General features: G+C 37.6%; 2 protein-coding genes across 12 annotated transcripts in view; one reads left to right on the top strand and one right to left on the bottom strand.

Annotated features, from left to right (window-relative positions):
* Positions 1-261: 261 nt before the first annotated feature.
* NDUFB3 (NADH:ubiquinone oxidoreductase subunit B3) lies at positions 262-9,081 on the bottom strand. Its single transcript, XM_059393184.1, has 3 exons — positions 8,999-9,081; positions 2,583-2,724; positions 262-551 (listed from the first exon to the last, which is right to left on the bottom strand). The coding sequence occupies exons 2-3, from the start codon at positions 2,720-2,722 to the stop codon at positions 395-397; spliced, it is 297 nt and encodes a 98-aa protein (XP_059249167.1). The 5' UTR covers positions 2,723-2,724; positions 8,999-9,081; the 3' UTR covers positions 262-394.
* Positions 9,082-9,133: 52 nt separating this feature from the next.
* The window catches only part of HYCC2 (hyccin PI4KA lipid kinase complex subunit 2), a 76,881-nt gene continuing 66,254 nt past the window's right edge, over positions 9,134-19,760 (top strand). For 3 of the 11 annotated variants that reach the window (XM_059393182.1, XM_059393171.1, XM_059393174.1), the window contains exons 1-2: positions 9,201-9,456; positions 10,226-10,259. The gene's annotated coding sequence lies outside the window, so the exon portion shown is untranslated. The other 8 variants (XM_059393176.1, XM_059393181.1, XM_059393172.1 and 5 more) reach the window with 6 other exon arrangements.

Below are 19,760 nucleotides of genomic sequence, written 5' to 3'. Positions count from 1 at the left end.
TCTTTTTGAACATACCCACTTGTTCAAATATATGTTGGCTTTCTGCCAAATGCAGAATGCACTACCGCTGGTATTCAGTCTCCCCATATATTTCAAACCAAATCTTATACGGCTTAACACATTTTTTAAAAAGTAATCCCCACAGCTAACATGGGGCTTGAACCCATGACCCCACGATCAAAAGTCTCATGCTCTGCCAACTGAGCCAGCCATGTGCCCTGAGACTTTTTTTTTTTTAAAAGAATGACAAAAACAGACTAGCACATTGTATTCTTACTTTATTAAATCTTATTTGTATTTTTTAAGGGAAAAACACACAGAGTAGGCTACATTGAAGAAAGCTTATTTTTATAAGAGAGTTAAGAAGCCTTTAAGATACTTCCAGGTACTATCTTCAGTGATGCTTCTTTTCTTTATTCTGGGACTCCAGGTAATATTCAGCCCCTACAGCTACCACAAATGCTGCAAATCCCCATTTGAATCCTTTTAATATTGCACCAACAAAGGAAACATTGTGTGCAAAGCCACCCATGTATCTCCAAGCTTCATTGCTAGAGGGGAAAAAAAGGGAAAAATTATAATCACATAAAAATTACATACATTCACTAAAACAGATTTAATTTTCATCTTTCTAATAGACTTAAATGTAACCTTATATAAGATAATCTAAGTGGATCATAGTATGAATTTTTCTGTGACATAAGATAATTAGGTCTATATGCCCACATTTCACACATAAACAGAAGAAAAAGATTTGATGGTTTCACAGTCATTAATACCTAAGATTTTACAGAATTCCTAAATGCAAGACTCACTTCAGGCTACTCATGAGAGGTTGGCTGTGTGACTTTGCCCGTACCAGTCATTACAGTAACATTTAAAGAGGAAGTTAGAAACTTGGGTATTAAACCTTGCTCTGTCACTTACATTCACAACTTTTTAGGGTAGTCAAATTACTTAACCTGTCAGGGCTTGCTTCCTCTTTTACTCAATGGTGATTACTATCTACCTTATAGTGTTGTTATAAAGATTCAACAGGGTAATGTATGATATATTTTGGCAGAAGAAGAGTATGTAACACTTAATATTACTATTCTTCCAGAGAATCAAGGGCTTTTCCCTGTCATAGCTGCCTGAGCTTTAGAAGACTTCTTAATAAAAAAAAAGAGGACTGACTTTCTGCTCTGGCAATCATTCTTCTGAGTATCCTGAACAGAGAAGTAAACAGAATTCAGAGAGCTGTAGTAAAAAAAAGTCTACTCTCACAGGTAGGGATAAATGAGTGGAAAAAATTATGTTATATGGAAACCCCCCCCATTAACTCTAAAAATCTGACTTACTAGAAAATATGAGAGTTAATCAAATCTAATTCGATACCAAAAGCAAAGACATTAGAAGAAAACTACAGGGTAATATCCTTCATGAACACAGATATAAATAGAATTTTAGAAAATTGATTCTAGCAACATATAAAAGGATAATATATTATGATGAAGGGTTTCCCTTAGGAATGCAAGACAAAAAAAAAAGGAATGCAAGATTGGTTTGATATTTTAAAATCAGTAAGAGTAATTCATCATATTAACAGAATGAAAAAACTATGTGAGCATCTCAATAGATGCAGAAAGAGCATTTGAAAAAATTCAACACTCAAGAGAAACTCCAAAACGCCCTACAACAAATATACTTAGTGGTAAAAGACTGAATGCTTTCCCCCATTTAGGAACAAGGCAAGGGCTCCTGGCTGGATGGATCAGTTGATAGAGCATGTGACTTTTGATCTCAGGGTCCCACACTGGAAGCAGAGATTACTTGAAGAGATAAATTGAAAAAAAAAAAAAAAAAGGAACAAGGCATGGATGTCAGCTAATGCTTTTATCCAACATTACACTAGTATTATATAGTACTAGTAGCCAGTGTAATAATGCAAGAAAGAAAAAGTTTATGAATTGAAAAGGAAGAACACTGATTTTAGACAAAATGATCATCTATTAAGGAAACTCTAAGAAATTTATAAAAAAAAATCGGCTAGAACAAAAATGTGAATTTACCCAAGTAACAAGATACAAAGTAGATGTATAGAGCTCCACTGTATTTTCACATATTAGCAGAGAAAATTGGCAATTTAACACTACCATTTACAATAGCATAAAATATGGAATAATTCGGGATAAATTTAATAAAATAGATTGGTTTTTTAAAGCAATAAAACACTACTGAGAAAATTCAACAGAATCTGAACTGTCCATAGATTGGAAGGGTCAATATTGTTAAGATGTGAATTGTTTCAAGTTTTTATTTAAATTCCAGTTAGTTAACATACAGTGCAATATTAGTTTCAGGTATACAATATAATTGATTTAACTTGTTAAGACATCAATTATCCTCAGTTTGGCTCTGAGTTAATGTGATTTTTAATTGAAATTCAAGCAACTTTTTTATAGAAACTGAAAAGCTTGTTTTAACATTCAAATGTAAGTACAAAAAACCCTAGAATAGCTAAAACAATTAAAAAAAAAAAAAGGAACACAGATACTGATCCTTTAGAATAAATTCTATCTAAATTATTTAATTATTCTTACCGGCCCCATGGGTCCCTTAGCCCTCGTGCAGCCAGCCTCTCCTGGACAGTTTCTAATGGCGTCCCTTCTATCTTCCATTGTCTGTAATCTGGAAGTTCCAGTTTACTATGGCCATGTTCATGCCCATGTCCGTGGGCCATGTCTAAAGGATAAGATTAACACAAAAGAAAACTATGCCAATCATAGATATTAAATACCCCAATACTGTTGATGTTTTAAAAGGAGAGCCAATAAATACTTGAAAATTCTGAGATGGGGCGCCTGGGTGGCTCAGTGGGTTAAGCCGCTGCCTTTGGCTCAGGTCATGATCCCGGGGTCCTGGGATCGAGTCCCGCGTCGGGCTCTCTGCTCAGCAGGGAGCCTGCTTCCCTCTCTCTCTCTGCCTGCCTCTCTGTCTACTTGTAATCTCTGTCTGTCAAATAAACAAATAAAATCTTAAAAAAAAAAAAAAAGATTCTCAAAAAAAAAAAAAGAAAATTCTGAGTTAACAGGTTTTATAAAACAGTATCCTATCACATAACTAGTGTATATTCACAGAGAATATACATATACAAAATATAAAAAAGAAAAAAAAATCAATAATCCTACCACTTGGGACACCTGGATGGCTCGGTTGGTTAAACATCTGCCTTTGGCTCAGGTCATGATCCCAGTGTCCAGGAATGGAGTCCCACATCGGGCTCCCTGCTCAGTAGGGAGCCTGCTTCTCCCTCTACCCGCCTCTCCCCCTGCTTGTGTTCTGTCTCTTTCTGACAAATAAATAAAATCTTTTAAAAAAATAATCCCACCACTCAGAGATAACCATTTACTGTTTTGTTCCTTTCTTCATTGTAAGGAGAGCTAATATTTATTGTGCCCTATGTGCCAGGTGCACCAGAGTGCTTTAACATGTATTAAATCCATTACTCCTAAAACAACTCTTTGAACTTAAATTACAGTTATTATCATCATTTTACACATGAAGACAATGAAGCTCCAACAAGGTAAGGAACTTTTTGAAGGTAACAAAAACAGTAAATGGTACAATTGATTTTGAACTTCGTAGTTTGGTTTCAGAGCCCTTGCTCCTAAGTTCTTTTCTCCCCAAAGATTCTATTTATTTATTTATTTGGCAGTGAGAAAGACAGAAAGCAATCACAAGCAAGGGAAGGAGCAGGTAGAGGCAGAGAGATAAGCAGACTCCCCAATAAGCAGGGAGCCGAATGTGGGGCTCCATCCCAGGACCATGAGATCATGACCCAAGCCTGAGGCAGATGCGTAACCAACTGAGCCACCCAGGCACACCTGCTCCTCACTTCTAAGCAATACGGTTTCCTTCGCTTTAGTCCTTTCACAATGTGTAAATATGCATAATGAAAATGTACATACTATTTTGTTGCCTGCATTGTTCAGAAGATTCTTTTAAAATGCAGTGTTACTGTGTTTAAATATCTATGATCACAAAAACTTTTTCTGTAAAGAACCAGATAGTAAATATCCTGGGCTTTGTGGACCAAGAGGTAAAATCAAGGATATCTTGTAGGTAGTTATATAACAAGAGGAAAAAACTTTACTGATAAATTCAAGATATAATAACAAGTGACTACAATTTTTTTGTAATATAGGTCAGATGAAACAAATGAAATTCCTTTTTCTGGGGATAGCATTTTGCTTAACTGGGGCTCAAAGTCAGGGTTCTTTAGTCAGCAAATTCATTCCAAATGTTCATCTGTAAAAACCATTCTTAGCTCATGGGCAGTATAAAAACAGACAATATGCTGGATTTGGCCAGCAGGCTATGGTTTGCTGACTCCTGAACTGTATCAACAGAGACCTTAGGACCCCTAAGGCTCTTTAAATAAAATATGCCTGTAATGGTTACAATAAAGACTTCTGTTTTATTAAGTGTTATTTTTTAAAGTTTATTTATTCATAATCTCTACATCCAACACGGGGCTTGAACTTACAACCCAGGGATCAGTAGTTACATGCTCTACCGACTGAGCCAGCCAGGCACCCCACTAGTGTTATAGTGCACTACAGTGCATAGATAATGTAAAAATAAACTTCAGTTCAGTCCCGAGTTAAATTGCTATGAATTTCAAATTAAGGAGGTATGAATTAATACCCCTTTTGTATAAGGTTAGCAGTAGCAAGTCTATAATCACTGCTCTCCAGAAATAAAACCAAACCAAAAAATTATTACCATTATGCCTGCATTTATAACTCTGAGCAGGCCCAATAATAGGGCAGGGCTCTTACACTGCATTTTAGAAGACAGAGGTAATTATTAGACAATGTATACTAAAGATATATCATGTGAAATGTTCATTCCATTAAACAATAGTCCCCAGAATATTGGAGGGGGTGTTATACATAGTAATTCTGACAAATTAACCAACACTTTATATTTAAATATATTAAGATAATCACAAAACATTATTTTGATGTTTTTTACTTTTAAAAAAGAATGAAAACCAATTCTCACCAAATGCAAGTTAAAACAACATTCACAATTTCAGTGAAACATTTTATTATTATCTGGTGGATTCAATAATAGAGGGAAAAAAATTACCATTTCAGATTTCAAGCTGATTTTGAGATTCAATACATTATTATAAAAGAAATACTTTAAGAAGTGTTTCATTAGTATATCTTGGTTTCTTCATACCATGTTTACAAAAAAAAAATTTTTTTTAATGTTTCATTTCAAAAGTCTTTAAAGAGATTACAAGACAAACCCCAATTTTGGCAAATGTCAGTCCTAGAATGCTAACCCTAATTGAGTATCAACATACCTGGAAAAGAATACAAAACAAATGTCAAAATCTTTTGGTGAAATAGTTTGATTTTGAGAATAAAAATGAAGGGGCTCCTGGGTGGCTCAGCTGTTAAGCATCTGACTCTTGATTTAAGCTCAGGTCATGATCTTAGGGTTGTAAGATGATGCCCTGCAACGGGCTCTGTGCTGGGCCTGGAGCCTGCTTAAGATTCTCTCCCTAACCCTCCCACCCACATTTAAAAAAAACAAAGAAAAAAAACAAAAATGGATGCATTACAATATATGAAGGCTATTCTTAGATTATAATATTACTATGTTCAAAACATTAAGTAATCCGGGAGACATTTTTGAAAAAAAAAAGAAAGTATATATATTAATTTCTCTTCATTTCCTTTAATAAATTCAATGCATTTTCTCTTCTACCTCATTAAAATATTTCAGAAAGCGTCCCTTTAAAGGCATTTACTAAGTAGAATATTTTAATGACTTTTCAAAGAGCGGAACAACACAATTTCTAGGGAACTTTTCATTTTCTTTTAAAAATTATTTCTATTCCAAAATAGCCATAAATCAAACAATGATATCCTGATCACTTGAAGGAAGTTTGGAATTCTACTTCAGCGCAGACTTTGGTGCTATACAGATTGAATCCTGGATGCACCACTGATAGCTATAAACTTCTGGGCAAATAATTTAATCTCTCTGAACTTGTTTTCTCATATAACATGAGGATAAAGCCTACCTTGCAAGATTGTGAGATTTGTAGGAAACACATCACATTGTGTTTTTACACCCAGGTGATGAGAATGCGACTTAGTTAGCACAACCACTGTGAAAAACTGGTCTGAACTAGAAATGTCCAACATCTGAATACCTTATGGTCTAGATCTGCACTATTCAATATGGTTTTCACTAGCACTCTAAGTGTGACCAGTGCAACTGGGAATTACAACTTTTATTTAATTTTAATTAATTTAAATTTTAAGTTGGATTCTCAAATCAGTTACTAGAAAATTTTAGTGTGTTTGGAACAATTTAGGTATATGGATTTATTTTTTTAGTTGTAAATTTTGCAAAATATAAACATAGATCAAGTGTTTATATTTATGACAACTTACCATACAAACATATTTAAGTGTAAAATACATCAATTTTGAGACAGTATAAAGAAAATGTAAAACATTTCATTAATAACTTTCAATACTGATTACATCTTGAAATAATACTTTGAATATGCTGGCTTAGACAAAATATATAATTAAATTAACTTTGTTTCTTTTTATCTTTGTAATATAGCTACTAGAAAACTGTAAATTACATATGAGTCTTGCATTATATTTCCATTGGACAGCACTGTTATTAAAAACTTATGTGTGGGGGCGCCTGGGTGGCTCAGTGGGTTAAAGCCTTTGCTTTCGGCTCAGGTCATGATCCCAGGGTCCTGGGATCGAGCCCCGCATCGCCCTGCATCGCATCGCCCCGCATTGGGCTCTCTGCTCAGCAGGGAGCCTGCTTCCTCCTCTCTCTCTCTGCCTGCCTCTCTGCCTACTTGTGATCTCTGTCAAATAAATAAAATCTTTAAAAAAAAAACTTGTGTGTGTAACTATACACACACACACACATATATATTTTAACAATAGATCTATTTTATAAGAATCTTCTTAGGTTTATGTGGCTAACCCCAAACTGTAAACAATTCAAATATCCAACAATAATAACGCATCATTTATGGAAGTCACGCTATGGAGTACACAATGAAGAACCACATGCAAAAGTATGAACAAATCTCACAAATAATGAACAAGGTTTGAGTTTCAAAAATACATACACTTCCATTCTATTTATATAAACTGAAAAACCAGACAATTCATTTTTTTTTTAAGAAATGCACCATAGATGGAAAAATTAAAGCAAAAAAAGTGAATGTTTATCACAAGTTAGGATGGTGGTTACTCTTGGTGGAAGAGACAGAATCACAGAAGCTCATACAGGGATCATCTAAGGTAGTACTTTTCAGTCTACTTTTAATTCTTGCACCCCAAAGGAGCTTTTTCAGATATTTTTTTCCTTATCACATTCTCACCCCCCGTCCCAGTGAAATTTTAATACCACGGATATACCATACTTATCTGCTAAGGTACCATGGCTCTTTGGAGGGCCACAAACCATAGCAGTCTTTAAGATTTTTTTCACCTTTTCTCCAAGAGCCAATTTTCATCTCTTTGAAGGATAATCACGTCTGCTGAGAATGCAAGTTCTATTACTGGCAATGTTTTATTTTCTAACGTGAGGGGTTTGCTTAATTGTAACGCTTTTTTTTTTTTTTTGTATTTTGTAAATTTATTGGGATTATACATAAAGTTTTGTTTGAAAAATGGGATATGTTGTTTTAAATATTTGGATACCAGACTTTTTTTTTTCTTTGATGTTTTAAATTTTTTATTTTTTTATAAACATGTATTTTTAATCCCCGGGGTACAGGTCTGTGAATCGCCAGGTTTACACACTTCACAGCACTCACCAAAGCACATACCCTCCCCAATGTCCATAATCCCACCCCCTTCTCCCAAACCCCCTCCCCCCAGCAACCCTCAGTTTGTTTTGTAAGATTAAGAGTCACTTATAGTTTGTCTCCCTCCCAATCCCATCTTGTTTCATTGATTCTTCTCCTACCCACTTAAGCCCCCATGTTGCATCACCACTTCCTCCTATCAGGGAGATCATATGATAGTTGTCTTTCTTAATTGTAACTCTTTAAACATATTTATATTTTATACACCCTTCTGCTATGGATATTTCACAATAAAAACTAAAATCAGATAAACGACAGATCATGCCAAGGATTCAACATCGGATAATTATTTTAGTTTCAGAACGGTTCAGACAAAAAACAGTAAGTTTATTAGTTCAACAAAGAAAACACCTATAATCATGAAACTTCTAAAAAGCTAGCTACCTGTGTTTGGAGTGAATCTCTACTTTCGTGGAGATCGACTCCACCTCCGCTAGGGGGGCTGGCATACCTTCCCTAACTAGAAAATAAGAGGATAACGCCACGCACAGTACATGTAATTTTATGGTTTACCAACGACCTTCAAGTAGATAACCCAACGAGCCCTCATTTTTAAAACCGTGACGAAGGGCATTAAAAAAATAAAAGACAAGTGAACTTTTAGCGTCTCCTCCAGTCTCTGCGCCTACGTATGTGCCATTTAACAACAGTAATCACTCTACAAATGGATGGGATTTTGTACCCTGCTTTTCTCACTTTAACGTTATCATAAACATTCACCCCAGAAAAGCCTTACTTGAAACCATACGTGAGTGTTGTGAGGCAGGCATTGCAATTATTGTCATTTTAGGACTTTTCGATTTGGAGCTGTTCTGCCTTTATTCAATTCGGAGGTAAACCAGAAAACACAGGGCGGGGGGTTGCAGGTGGGAAAGGAGGGGGAGGGCGTGTGGACCCAACCACAGTAACTCTCACCGCATCCTTCCACAAAGTACCCCTCACTATCGCTACTTCTTCGATCCCCTTCCCTCGAGGTACCTACGCTCAAGGCCATTCTCCATTTAGCCTTACCCTTTTCCACAATCCCCAGAACAGTCTCACTCTTATTCCTGACCAAGAAGCCTCCCACCAACTCTCATTTACCTGACAGCAAATCTGACCTCTCACGACACTCAAGAGTCAATCTTCCAGCCGGCGCCAAGCGGAAACGGAAGTTGTCCCCTGCAGTGCCTTACGGCAGGAAAGCGGAGCGGCCATTTAACGTTCCGCACCAGGTCACGGATTCCTGGACCGAGGGCGGACGATATGAAGGGTGCTGGAAGTCGACATTTTTTCCGCGCATCTGTGCATAGGGGGTCCGACTGAGGTAAGAATAATTGTAGAGGAGAGAATGGGAGGGAAGAGGCGATGTTTTCCTTGCTGGGAGACCGGAATCCTTAGACACTGCACAGAGGGGAGGGCCGCGAAGATGCTCCAGCCAGTAAGGGAGGCAGTTGTTAGAGCGTGGAAGCGGCCAATGGGAAGGCTGGTTGTTGCGCTGCAGTTGGCAGGCTGCTGCGGGAGGCGGTGGCGGTGAGAAGCCGGAGGCAGCGGGGTGACAGGTAGGCGGCGGCGCTGTCTTTGGGGGACGCGGAGTGCTAGATCAGGAGGGATTTTCTCCTCGGGCTGCGGGAACCGTAGAGAGGATGTGACGAGGGTGGTCTTGGAAGGCGGTAGCTGGAGAGTTGGTGGTTCCGGAACCTCGCGTAGACCAGGTAGCAGCTTGGGAGGGTCGTGAGGAGAAAGCCGCTGAGGCTGGTGGAGGCTGAACCTTGCGGGGCGACGTGGGGGCCTAGGGCGTGAGGGGCTGCGGTGGCAATGGCAGAGAGAGGAGAGAGGCGGGAGCCAGACGACATCGTGAGGGATGGAGGAGTTCCTTGCACGAAGCTCTAAGAAAAGGACGAGGCATTGCAGGCACCGGAGAGAAATCCTGGAATTGCTTCTTATGGCCATTTCTCAGGGTGGGAAGGGTGTGTGGAGAAGAAACGTAATTTACTGGCGGCCAGATCCTTCGAACTCTTTATAGCTATACATTATGTAACCCTTGGCTGTTATTTACCCAAACAACTAGGTTGTCGCCCTTGGAAGAGGAGGTCTTGCAACCTAGTGATGTGTTAGAATAGTTTTTTCCTTGGTTTGAGCGCTTACTACGTCGGCAGGCTCCTATCGGTGAAGAAGCATGAAGGGTAGTCGGGAAGCTTATCCCAAATACGGACTTGGGCTGAGAGAAATGTTAGTTTGAGACTAGGAGCCAGGTTCGTGTTTTGTAGTTCATGAATTTGGTTTGACGGTGACGGCTGATTATAAATATATATATTTTTTAATCTTCAGGAAAGTGGAGAGCCTCAAAAATCTATTGTTAGAGGTAAGTGCAAGTTGGAAAATGACTAGAAAATTAGTTGTTAGATCCCCCCCCCCCATATTGTGGATGTTAGGGACTGAAAATAATGTGGTGGTTTGAAGGGGGATAGGGTGGGGAGAAGAAGTCATCTTTTAAGTAATTTGCTTACTAGGTCTGATAAACTAGTTATGAATTATTTCTTAGGTTTAGGAAGTATGCTCTTTGAACCTCTCCAGCTGAGGTAAAACGTATTTACAGACACAATGAACTGTAAATTATTATCTTTTGTCTGAGTTTTTATAATTGTTTGCACAATGGAATGTAGAGTAAAACAGGAATTTCATTATTTGTACGGAAGGATGAACTACATTTAAAATTAGATTTTATAACACACTGGAAAACTTTAAAAGAAGCATTATAAATTGATAACATGTAAGCTGACTGAAATGTAGCCTTTACCTGAGAAGATGAGGACTAATGTAGTAGAGCAAGTGTGTAACTTTCCTTTTTGTATTAATGATAATTTACATTAGTATATCCCAGAACCTAAATTAAAAGATTCATTTTGTTTTAAGTATCATTTGGCAAAAAGAGGTGGAGTTTGTTCTGAAATGTTACTACGGAGATATTTATCAAGACTTAAGTTAAAAATTTTGATACTTGGTGTTTCACTCTTTGTCTTCCTATCTTTTTTGCAAGAGTGGTACTATCTAGTCACAAAGAATACTTTCTGTTTTAGGTAGAATTCTGTAGTGTGAGTACCTGTGAACAAATCTCTGCTTTTGTGCAGGGTGGTGTGTGTGTGTGTGTGTGTGTGTGTGTGTGTTCCTGTGTGTATGTGTTTCTTCTTCTTATGTAACCAGCCTACTAGGGCTGTCTTAGAGAACTAATGGCTGATTTTGAATGGCCAGTAGGTGTCATTGTAGAATGCAACGAAGTTGCACATTGAGTGGGAAATTACCCAGTGATTTAAGAAACACTAGTCATAATTAGAATATAATAATAATTGGCTTATTATTTATGCATCATTAGAAGCCCAGTTTTCTGACATACTTAAGTATTGGAGTTGTTCATAAGGAATTTGAAACACTGGCTGTAAAGAAGTATCATTTTTGCTTTAAAATAGACCTTATTCAGAGCTTCTTAAATCCACCTCTTAAGCCATCTTGACATGCAGTAGGGACTTAAGATTGATTGTTTTTAATTCTCAGCTTTGGTGTTTAATAGTAGTTTATTAAATTCTGTAATGATTAAGATTTTCAGCTTGACTGAGCTTTATAATAGAAAAACCAATGCTGTTACATAATAAAAAGCTAAAATGATAAAACATGGACAGAAAGTCTCTAAACAAGTTCTAAGCTGGACCAAAAAAAGTACTTTGCTGTTGTTCTTTTAATTCAAGAACAGAGGAATTTCTGTCTTTCATTCCCTGAGGTTTCTTAGTTTTTTTGATGTCCGAAATAGCTTTTTTATATTTTTATCTGGCTAGTAGACTATGTGCCTTTCTCAGGATGATGAACTGAGTATTTGTCATTGTCTAAAATATAACATCATGAATTCTGGAGGGAGCTGACACAGAAAGCTCTGAAGGTGGCTTACAACTGGTGTGAATATAGCCCTTAACCTGCAGAGCCTTCTAAGATCTTAGCTCTTTGTAGCTCTGGTCCTTTGTCTGCTGTTGATACAGTGTTAAAAAATAGAGTTGGACCTAATTCACAAATTCTCCTGAAGGTGGAGAGTTACATATGTATCAGAATAACCTGGGAGTTAAAAAAAAATAGGCATACACATATACCTATTTTATCACCTCCACTTCCCTTCAGAATCTCAGTGGTAGGAGGAATGTGAAGGGAGGTAGATACATCGTGAAGGAAAAAAAGATCTCCTAGGTAATATGGTTCATCACTGGCTTCCACTTTAGAATTAGTGATCTAATTTATGGCTCTCATGTTTGTGGGATGAAATAGCAACAGTATTCACTTGAAAGAAAGGCCTACTAAATCTACCAGTATTTTTATAGTTCAATAAAATTTCACCATTTTAATGTCATGGCCAGGCTAGATTTTCTGACGAGCAGCTAAAATTGTCAAAATAAAAATTGTCCTGAATGTTTTGGATTAGTTTTTTCTTGACAGCTGCTTTCCATAAACCAAAATAATTTCTTCCACAATTCAGACCTGTGCTAATTTGTACAGATGTTGAGTCATATCTTGTTTTTTTATTATCTCTGAAAGCTGTCTAGTTTTAGAATTAAATAGCACTGGAAAATACAAATTGGAAGTTTTCTTGATTAAAGTTCTTTTGGGATATTGCTATGATACAATGAAAATGCACATTTATCTTTTGTGTAAATATTTACTAATATATATGTTAATATATGTTAAAACTTGAAACTGTGAGTGTGCTGAATATAGGCCCTTTTTAGGAATTCATGATCCAGTTGGGAAGGGTATGTGCTATGGTGAGTGCTGTGAATTGTGTAAGACTGATTCATAGACCTGTACCCTTGAAGCAAATAATACATTATATGTTAATTTAAAAAATGAAAGAAATTCATGGTCCATCTTTAACAAAGTCTAAACTTTTCTGTTTGGGTCTCTGCCGTGGAGACAAGTATAAGAAAAAGTAGATGAGTAGACTAATTTTGGAGAAAGATGTAAAAACTCAATTATGTAATGTATTAAAAGGTATGACTTTGATCACTTACAGAATTATAGTTCTTTCTAGGTTTGAAATATAACTGCTAAAAAAATTCATAAACTATGGTAAGTGACACTAATTTATTGAATGACAAAGCATGGGTTACAAAATATTTATTTTGTTCTATGTAAAACACTTAACTCCCAGAAGTATTTGAATTCAGTTTATCTGTCACTTTTGTTATTATGGCCCCTTAACTCTTTTTTTTTTTAAATTGAGGTATAATTGACATAATCCTTGATTCCTGATAGTGCTTTGTCTTAATTTAGACTTTTGTTAGCTACCAAGATTTGTCATTTACTTCTTTAAATTCTTTTCCCCATATATTTTTTGAAAAAATATGTGGAGGGAGTTGTATGCTGAGTGGCAAATGAAACTAATCTTTTTATATGTCCTTTTGTATGGAGGATTAAAAACACTTTTTTAATCAGACTTTATATTTTAGAGCAGTTTTAGGTTAACAGTAAAATTGAGTGGGAGGTACAACAATATACCACATACCCACCCACACACATGTATAGCCTCCTCCATTATCAGTCTACCCCATAGAGTGGTACATTTGTTACAATTGATGAACCTAAATTGATACATCATTATCACCCAAAGTCCATAACTTACAGTAGGGTTTGGTCTTGGCCTTGTACATTGGACAAATGAAAAGTGACATGTATCCACCATTATGATTTTTTTTTAAAAGATTTTATTTATTTATTTGACAGAGAGAAATCACAAGTAGATGGAGAGGCAGGCAGAGAGAGAGAGAGAGGGAAGCAGGCTCTCCACTGAGCAGAGAGCCCGATGTGGGACTCGATCCCAGGACTCTGAGATCATGACCCAAGCCGAAGGCAGCGGCTTAACCCACTGAGCCACCCAGGCGCCCCACCGTTATGATTTTAAACAGAGTAGTAGTGAGGCTTTTTAACCAGCAAATATTCCTTTTGTAGTTTTTTTCTTTCTAAATGAAAAAGGGAGTGGGGAGTATACCTCTGTACTTTCTACTTGATGATTGTAAAATCTAAAGTTAGTATGAACTTGCAGTCTGTCACAGCACTTACTATTTATTGTTTGTGGAAAAAAAACTAGAAGGAACAAATGTTTCTGTTCAGAATTCTGTGGTCAAATCTCTTCTCATTATGTACCTTGTTCCTCTGATTTTATTTGCTCCGTTAGCCTCTAAATGTGATGATACTTAGGTCTGTCTTTAATCCAGAGCTTTTCCTTGATCTCTGGTTCCTGTTTTATAATCTAATTGCCTGCTAGATGAGGATGACTTGCAGGTCCCTCAAATACAGTATGTCTTAAAGTGAATTCATATTTTTATCTTTTATCATCTCATGTGCTGAAGCTGGAACCTGGTATTATCTTTGACACTTTATTCATGTATCCTTCATCTCAACAATGCTGGCTTCTGTTGACTGTACCTTTTACTACTTTTTAAATTTCATTTACTTCTCTCAATTTCTACAGTCTTGAGAAGTACGAAGAGGGCGCCTGGGTGGCTCAGTGGGTTAAAGCCTCTGCCTTCGGCTCAGGTCATGATCCCAGGGTCCTGGGATCGAGCCCCGCATCGGGCTCTCTGCTCTGCAGGGAGCCTGTTTCCTCCTCTCTCTCTGCCTATCTCTGCCTCCTTGTGATCTCTGTCTGTCAAATAAATAAATAAAATCTTAAAAAAAAAAAAAAGAAGTACAAAGAGTTAGGACTTAGAGGTGTACTCTCTGGATTAGAATTCTGACTTCACATTTGTAGCCTCAGTTTCTTTGTCGTTAAAAACAGAGTAGTACAACTGCGCAGTTGCATTCTTGGGCATTTATTCCAGAGAAATTGAAACTTATATTCACATAAAAATCTGTACATGAATGTTCATAGCAACTTAATTCCTAATAACCCTAAACTGGAAACAATTCAGATGTTCTTCAAGGGAATGGTTAAACAAACTGGCACATTTTATACCGTGGACCACTATGCAGCAATAAAAAAGAATGAACTGTTGATACATGCAATTTGGAAGAGTCTTAAATGAAAAAAAGCCACTCTCCAAAGGTTATATACTCTATGACTCCATTTATATAATGTTCTTAAAATAACAAAATGATAGGCCTGAAGAGTAGATTAATGATTACTGGGAGTTAAAGATCAGGGAGAGGGGAGCCTCTTGATAGAACAGTCTGTATCTTGATTGTGGCAACAGTTACACAAATAAATATATATTTTTTATATATGTGTGTGTGTATATATATATATATATATATAAAATAAAATTGTATAAAACTGCACACACAAGTGAGTGGCTTTATAACTGCTGATATCTGAATAAGTCTGTAGACTGTGCCAGTGTGAATTTCCTGATATTTTACCATATTTATGCAAGATGTTTCCATTGGGGGAAATTAGACCAAAGGTACCTGGGACCTCCTGGCACATATTTTGGGAACTTCTTGTGAGTCTTTTTATTTAAAAAAAAATAAAAATTTTATTTTAAAGGGTAATTAGATTAAATGAGCAAATGTAAGTAAGGTTCTTATTACAGTATTTAGTACATCATAAATACATAGTAAATGTAGTAGTAGTGGCCCCAGCAGCAGTGATAGTTCAGGCCTCTCATCTCTTTCTAGGCCTTTCACTAGGACCATTCCAACAGTCTTATGGGTCATCCTTGAGTCAGTCTTACCTCCTGCCAGTCCATTCTAGAGTGCAACAAGAGTGTTCTTTCTGAAGTACCTATCACATATTACTTACTTCATGCAAAATACTTCAGTGGCTCCCTGTTGTTTTTTCATACATTAATTTCTTTTCTTTTCTTTCTTTTCTTTTTTTTTTTTTTTTAAGATTCTTTATTTATTTATTTGACAGAGAGAAACGCAGTGAGAGAGGGAACACAAGCAGGGGGAGTGGGAGAGGGAGAAGGCTTCCCGCGGAGCAGGTAGCCTGATGTGGGGCTCTATCCCAGGACCCTGGGATCATGACCCGAGCTGAAGGCAGACGCTTAACGACCGAGCCACCCATGTGCCCCTAATTTTATTTTTTTAATCATAGTGGAATGAAGCATTGGAATCAGCATTACCTCGGGGATACTACAGTAGGTGAATTGAAGATAAAAAAAGAAAAATCTTGAGTGATTTTTCTCATCTTAAGGAACTATTAAGTATTGTTATTTTAAAGTTGGGATTTTGTTTGTTTTAGTTTTTTGTGGTTTTTGGTATTGGTGCCCAACACACTGCACCAAAACTTAATGGCTTAGGGCAAAGAGATTTATTGTTTTTCATCGTCTTTAGGTTAACTGAGAAGTTCCTCTGTTGGTTTCACTTGGCTCTCTCATGTAGTTGACTCTGCCTGGAGAATTGACTGAGTTAGAAGGTCCAGGGTGTCCTCACTCACATGTTTGCACTTGGTGCTAGCTGTCGTTAAAGTGTGGCTTCTCATTCTCTAGTAGGCTAGTCTGGCAATCTTACATGGCATTTTCAGGGTAGCATTCTTTTTTTTTTTTTTTTTTTAAAGATTTTATTTATTTATTTGACACACAGAGAAAGATCACAAGTAGGCAGAGAGGCAAGCAGAGAGAGAGGGGGAAGCAGGCTCCCTGCTAAGCAGAGAGCCTGACGCAGGCCTCGATTCCAGGACTCTGAGATCATGACCTGAGCCAAAAACAGAGGCTTAACCCGCTGAGCCACCCAGGTGTCCCCCCCCCCCTTTTTTTTTAAGATTTTATTTATTTAGTTGAGAGAGAGAGAGCACAAGCAGAGGGAGCAGCAGAGGGAGAGGGAGAAGTAGGCTCGCTGCTGAGCAGGGAGCCCAATGTGGGGCTCGATCCCAGGACCCCGGGATCTTGACCTGAGCCAAAGGCATACACTTAACCGACTGAGCCACCCAGGCACCCCTCGGTAGCATTTTGAAAAGGTGAAGGTAGAAGCTGCAGGGCTCCAACTCTTTAGGGCTTAGCCTCTGGAACTTACATGATGTCCCTTCCATCACATTCTGTTGGTTAAAGCAACTCGCAAACCTAGCCTAAATTCAGGGGAATGGAAAAAGAACTCTGTCTCTCTAAGTTTGGGCTGCTATAATAAAGTATGATAGACTAGGTGGCTTAAACAACAATTTATTTCTCACAGTTCTGGAGTCTGGGAAGTCCAAGATCAATGTGCCAGCAAATTGTTTTTCTACTGAGAGCTCACTTCCTGGTTCAGAGATGGCTGTCCTCTCATTGTGTTATCAGATGGCAAAAGGGGTAAGAGAGCTCTCTGGGGTCTCTTTTCTAAGTGTATACATCCCATTTATGGGTGCTCTACCCCTATGATGTAATCACATCCCAAAGGCCCCACCTCTTAATACCATTATATTGAGGATTAGTTAGTATTTCAATATATAAATTTTGGTGAGACACAGACATTCAAATTATTTCCTATTTTGATATAAGGATGGAAAATAGTCCAAAGAAAATGGTACATTCACTAAGAATTTGAAACATTGAGACTTAACAAGTACAAATAACATAAGTATAATATAAAGTTGTTAAATGGCAAGCGAGGTAGGGCAGGTTCAAAATATTTATGAGGTACAGTAGTCTGTATAATATATGGGAAATCAACCTTATTTGATTGTTGTGCATACAACAATATTACCTGAAAACTTGAAGGGTTATTCTATAGAAAGGTTACTGAACAGTTTTTAAACAGCTGATTGAACATCTTTCATCAAAATATTTATTTTTCCTAACCTCTTATTTTCATATAATTTGGTCTTGGCAGTGACAGTTTTATAAGTCACGTTACTTTTCTAGAACATAACTCCTAAATGTTGGCAAGAAATTACAGTACTGCATTATGAAATCTTGTCACTGTACCAAGCTACTATAAACACCCCTCCAGCTGAGCTATAATGGTGCATAGAGTATAGGCTCCTTGTTTTATCTTGCTTCCTAGTCTGTCCCGTTTCTGTGGAAATGTCTTACATTTTATCATCATCAAGTTGAAGCAGAGCTGAGATGGCTGTTGGCATCTTAGACCACAGATTGTTGCTGAGTCTCTTTTTCACCTTATCAATGAGGAATTGTGTTTAGCTGCTAGAAACAGATAAGAAATAATCATTGCTTAAACAAGATGGAAGTTCATTTCTTTGTCTTGTGGAAAAAAAAAATCAGAAATTGACAGTTTAAGACTAATAAGGCACGTCCACAAAGTTATCAAGAATCCAGGCTCCTCCTGTCTTTTTCCTGTGCCATTTTTAGCATGTGGCTTCCATTCTCAAGGACACAGGATGGTTACTGGATATCCTGTCATCACACCCAAGTTCATGGCAAAGGGAAGGAAGAAGAAAGGCAGAGAACACAAGGGCACACCTCTCATCTTTTAAGAAGCCTTTCTAGGATTATTCACACAGTACTTCCTCTGATCTCATTTACCAGAACTTAGTCATTTGGTTACAAGTGAGGTTCAGAAATAGTTGAGCATTTAAACTATATCAGTAGGGGTGCAGGTAGGCATCTGTATTGGGTGGGAACTAGGAATCTGCTGTGCTTGCTTCTCTCTCTGCCGAGTCTGCTGCTGACTGCCCTGTTGTTGCTGTTAAGGGGTTCATCCAGTATACTTGAATAAGTGCTACGTGCTAGGCCTTGTTAGGAACTGGAAATGCAAACACAACGGAGTAGTAGTCCCTGCCCTAGAGAAGCTGTAGTTTAAGAATAGGACTAATAAGCCTGTACACAGGTTTCTGGGAATGAAAAGTATTAAGTACTGTTATATAATTAAGTAATGAAAAGTATTAAGTACTATTCTGCCTACTGCATCGATTTACAAGGGGCTTAAGATGGAGAGGGAGAGGTCATTGCTTTGAAAGAGTAATAGTAATGAAAAGAAATCAGCTGTTCTCTGCTTCCTAGGGGAGAGGAATGAAGGCTGTTTTTCTTCTCCACACGCCAGAGAAAGAGGTCCTAAAGGGATCACTCTAGGGACACCTGGGTGGCTTAGTTGGTTAAGCATCTGCCTTCAGCATTGGTCATGATCCCAGGGTCCTAGGACTGAGCCCCACGTCGAGTTCCTTGCCCAATATTAGAATCACTCTTGATGTTTTGTGTGCTTAAGAAGAGAGACTGTTGTTGGAAACTTATTTTTCCAGCATGAGGCAGAAGCTCTTTAGCCAGAGATATGTGGCATGAAGTAGTGATGAGTATCAATGATTTTGGTGTCTGCAACAACTGTAATTTGATGTGAAACCACCTGTGATACCTGTTTGTGACCCAAGACACAGAAAAATGCTGTGCATTTTTTTGTTTTGTTGTTTTGCTTACATTTATAATAAAATGAAATGATAAAATTTAGAGATTAATAATAAGAATGATATGGGGTGCTTGGGTGGCTCCAAGCACCAAGCTCCAACTTTTGGTTTTGGTTAGTGACCAACTTTTGGTTTTGGCTAGGGTCATGATCTCTGGATTGGTGAGATGGAGCCCCACGTCAGCCTCCATGCTTAGTGGGGAGTCTGCTTGAAGAGTCTCTCCCTCTTCCCCTCCCCCTTCTCGTGCATGCTCTCTCTCTAAAATAAATACATAAATCTTTAAAAAAACATATAAAAATAGAAAGAATGATACAGTTTTCTTCCTATCAAAGTTTATGAGTTTGATTCACAGTTTCCAGGGGGTCTGTGGATTCTAGGTTGAGAATTTGTGAATGAGGGGAAAGAAGGGCTTTGAATGGATACTGGGTTGTGTGCTAAGAAAGGCTTTGAAGAGAAAGTGACTGTCTGTCTGACAGAATAAGAATAAGGTGGTTGGCTAGAGGGTAGTTGAAAGGCATTCTAGAGAGGAGGAGAGTAGCTTAAGAAAATGCATGGAGG

This window comes from Mustela nigripes, chromosome 3, assembly GCF_022355385.1.
Source record: "Mustela nigripes isolate SB6536 chromosome 3, MUSNIG.SB6536, whole genome shotgun sequence".
Taxonomy (NCBI): domain Eukaryota; kingdom Metazoa; phylum Chordata; class Mammalia; order Carnivora; family Mustelidae; genus Mustela; species Mustela nigripes.
The sequence above is the reverse complement of the archived record's forward strand: the minus strand, read 5'-3'. Positions and strand labels throughout refer to the sequence as shown.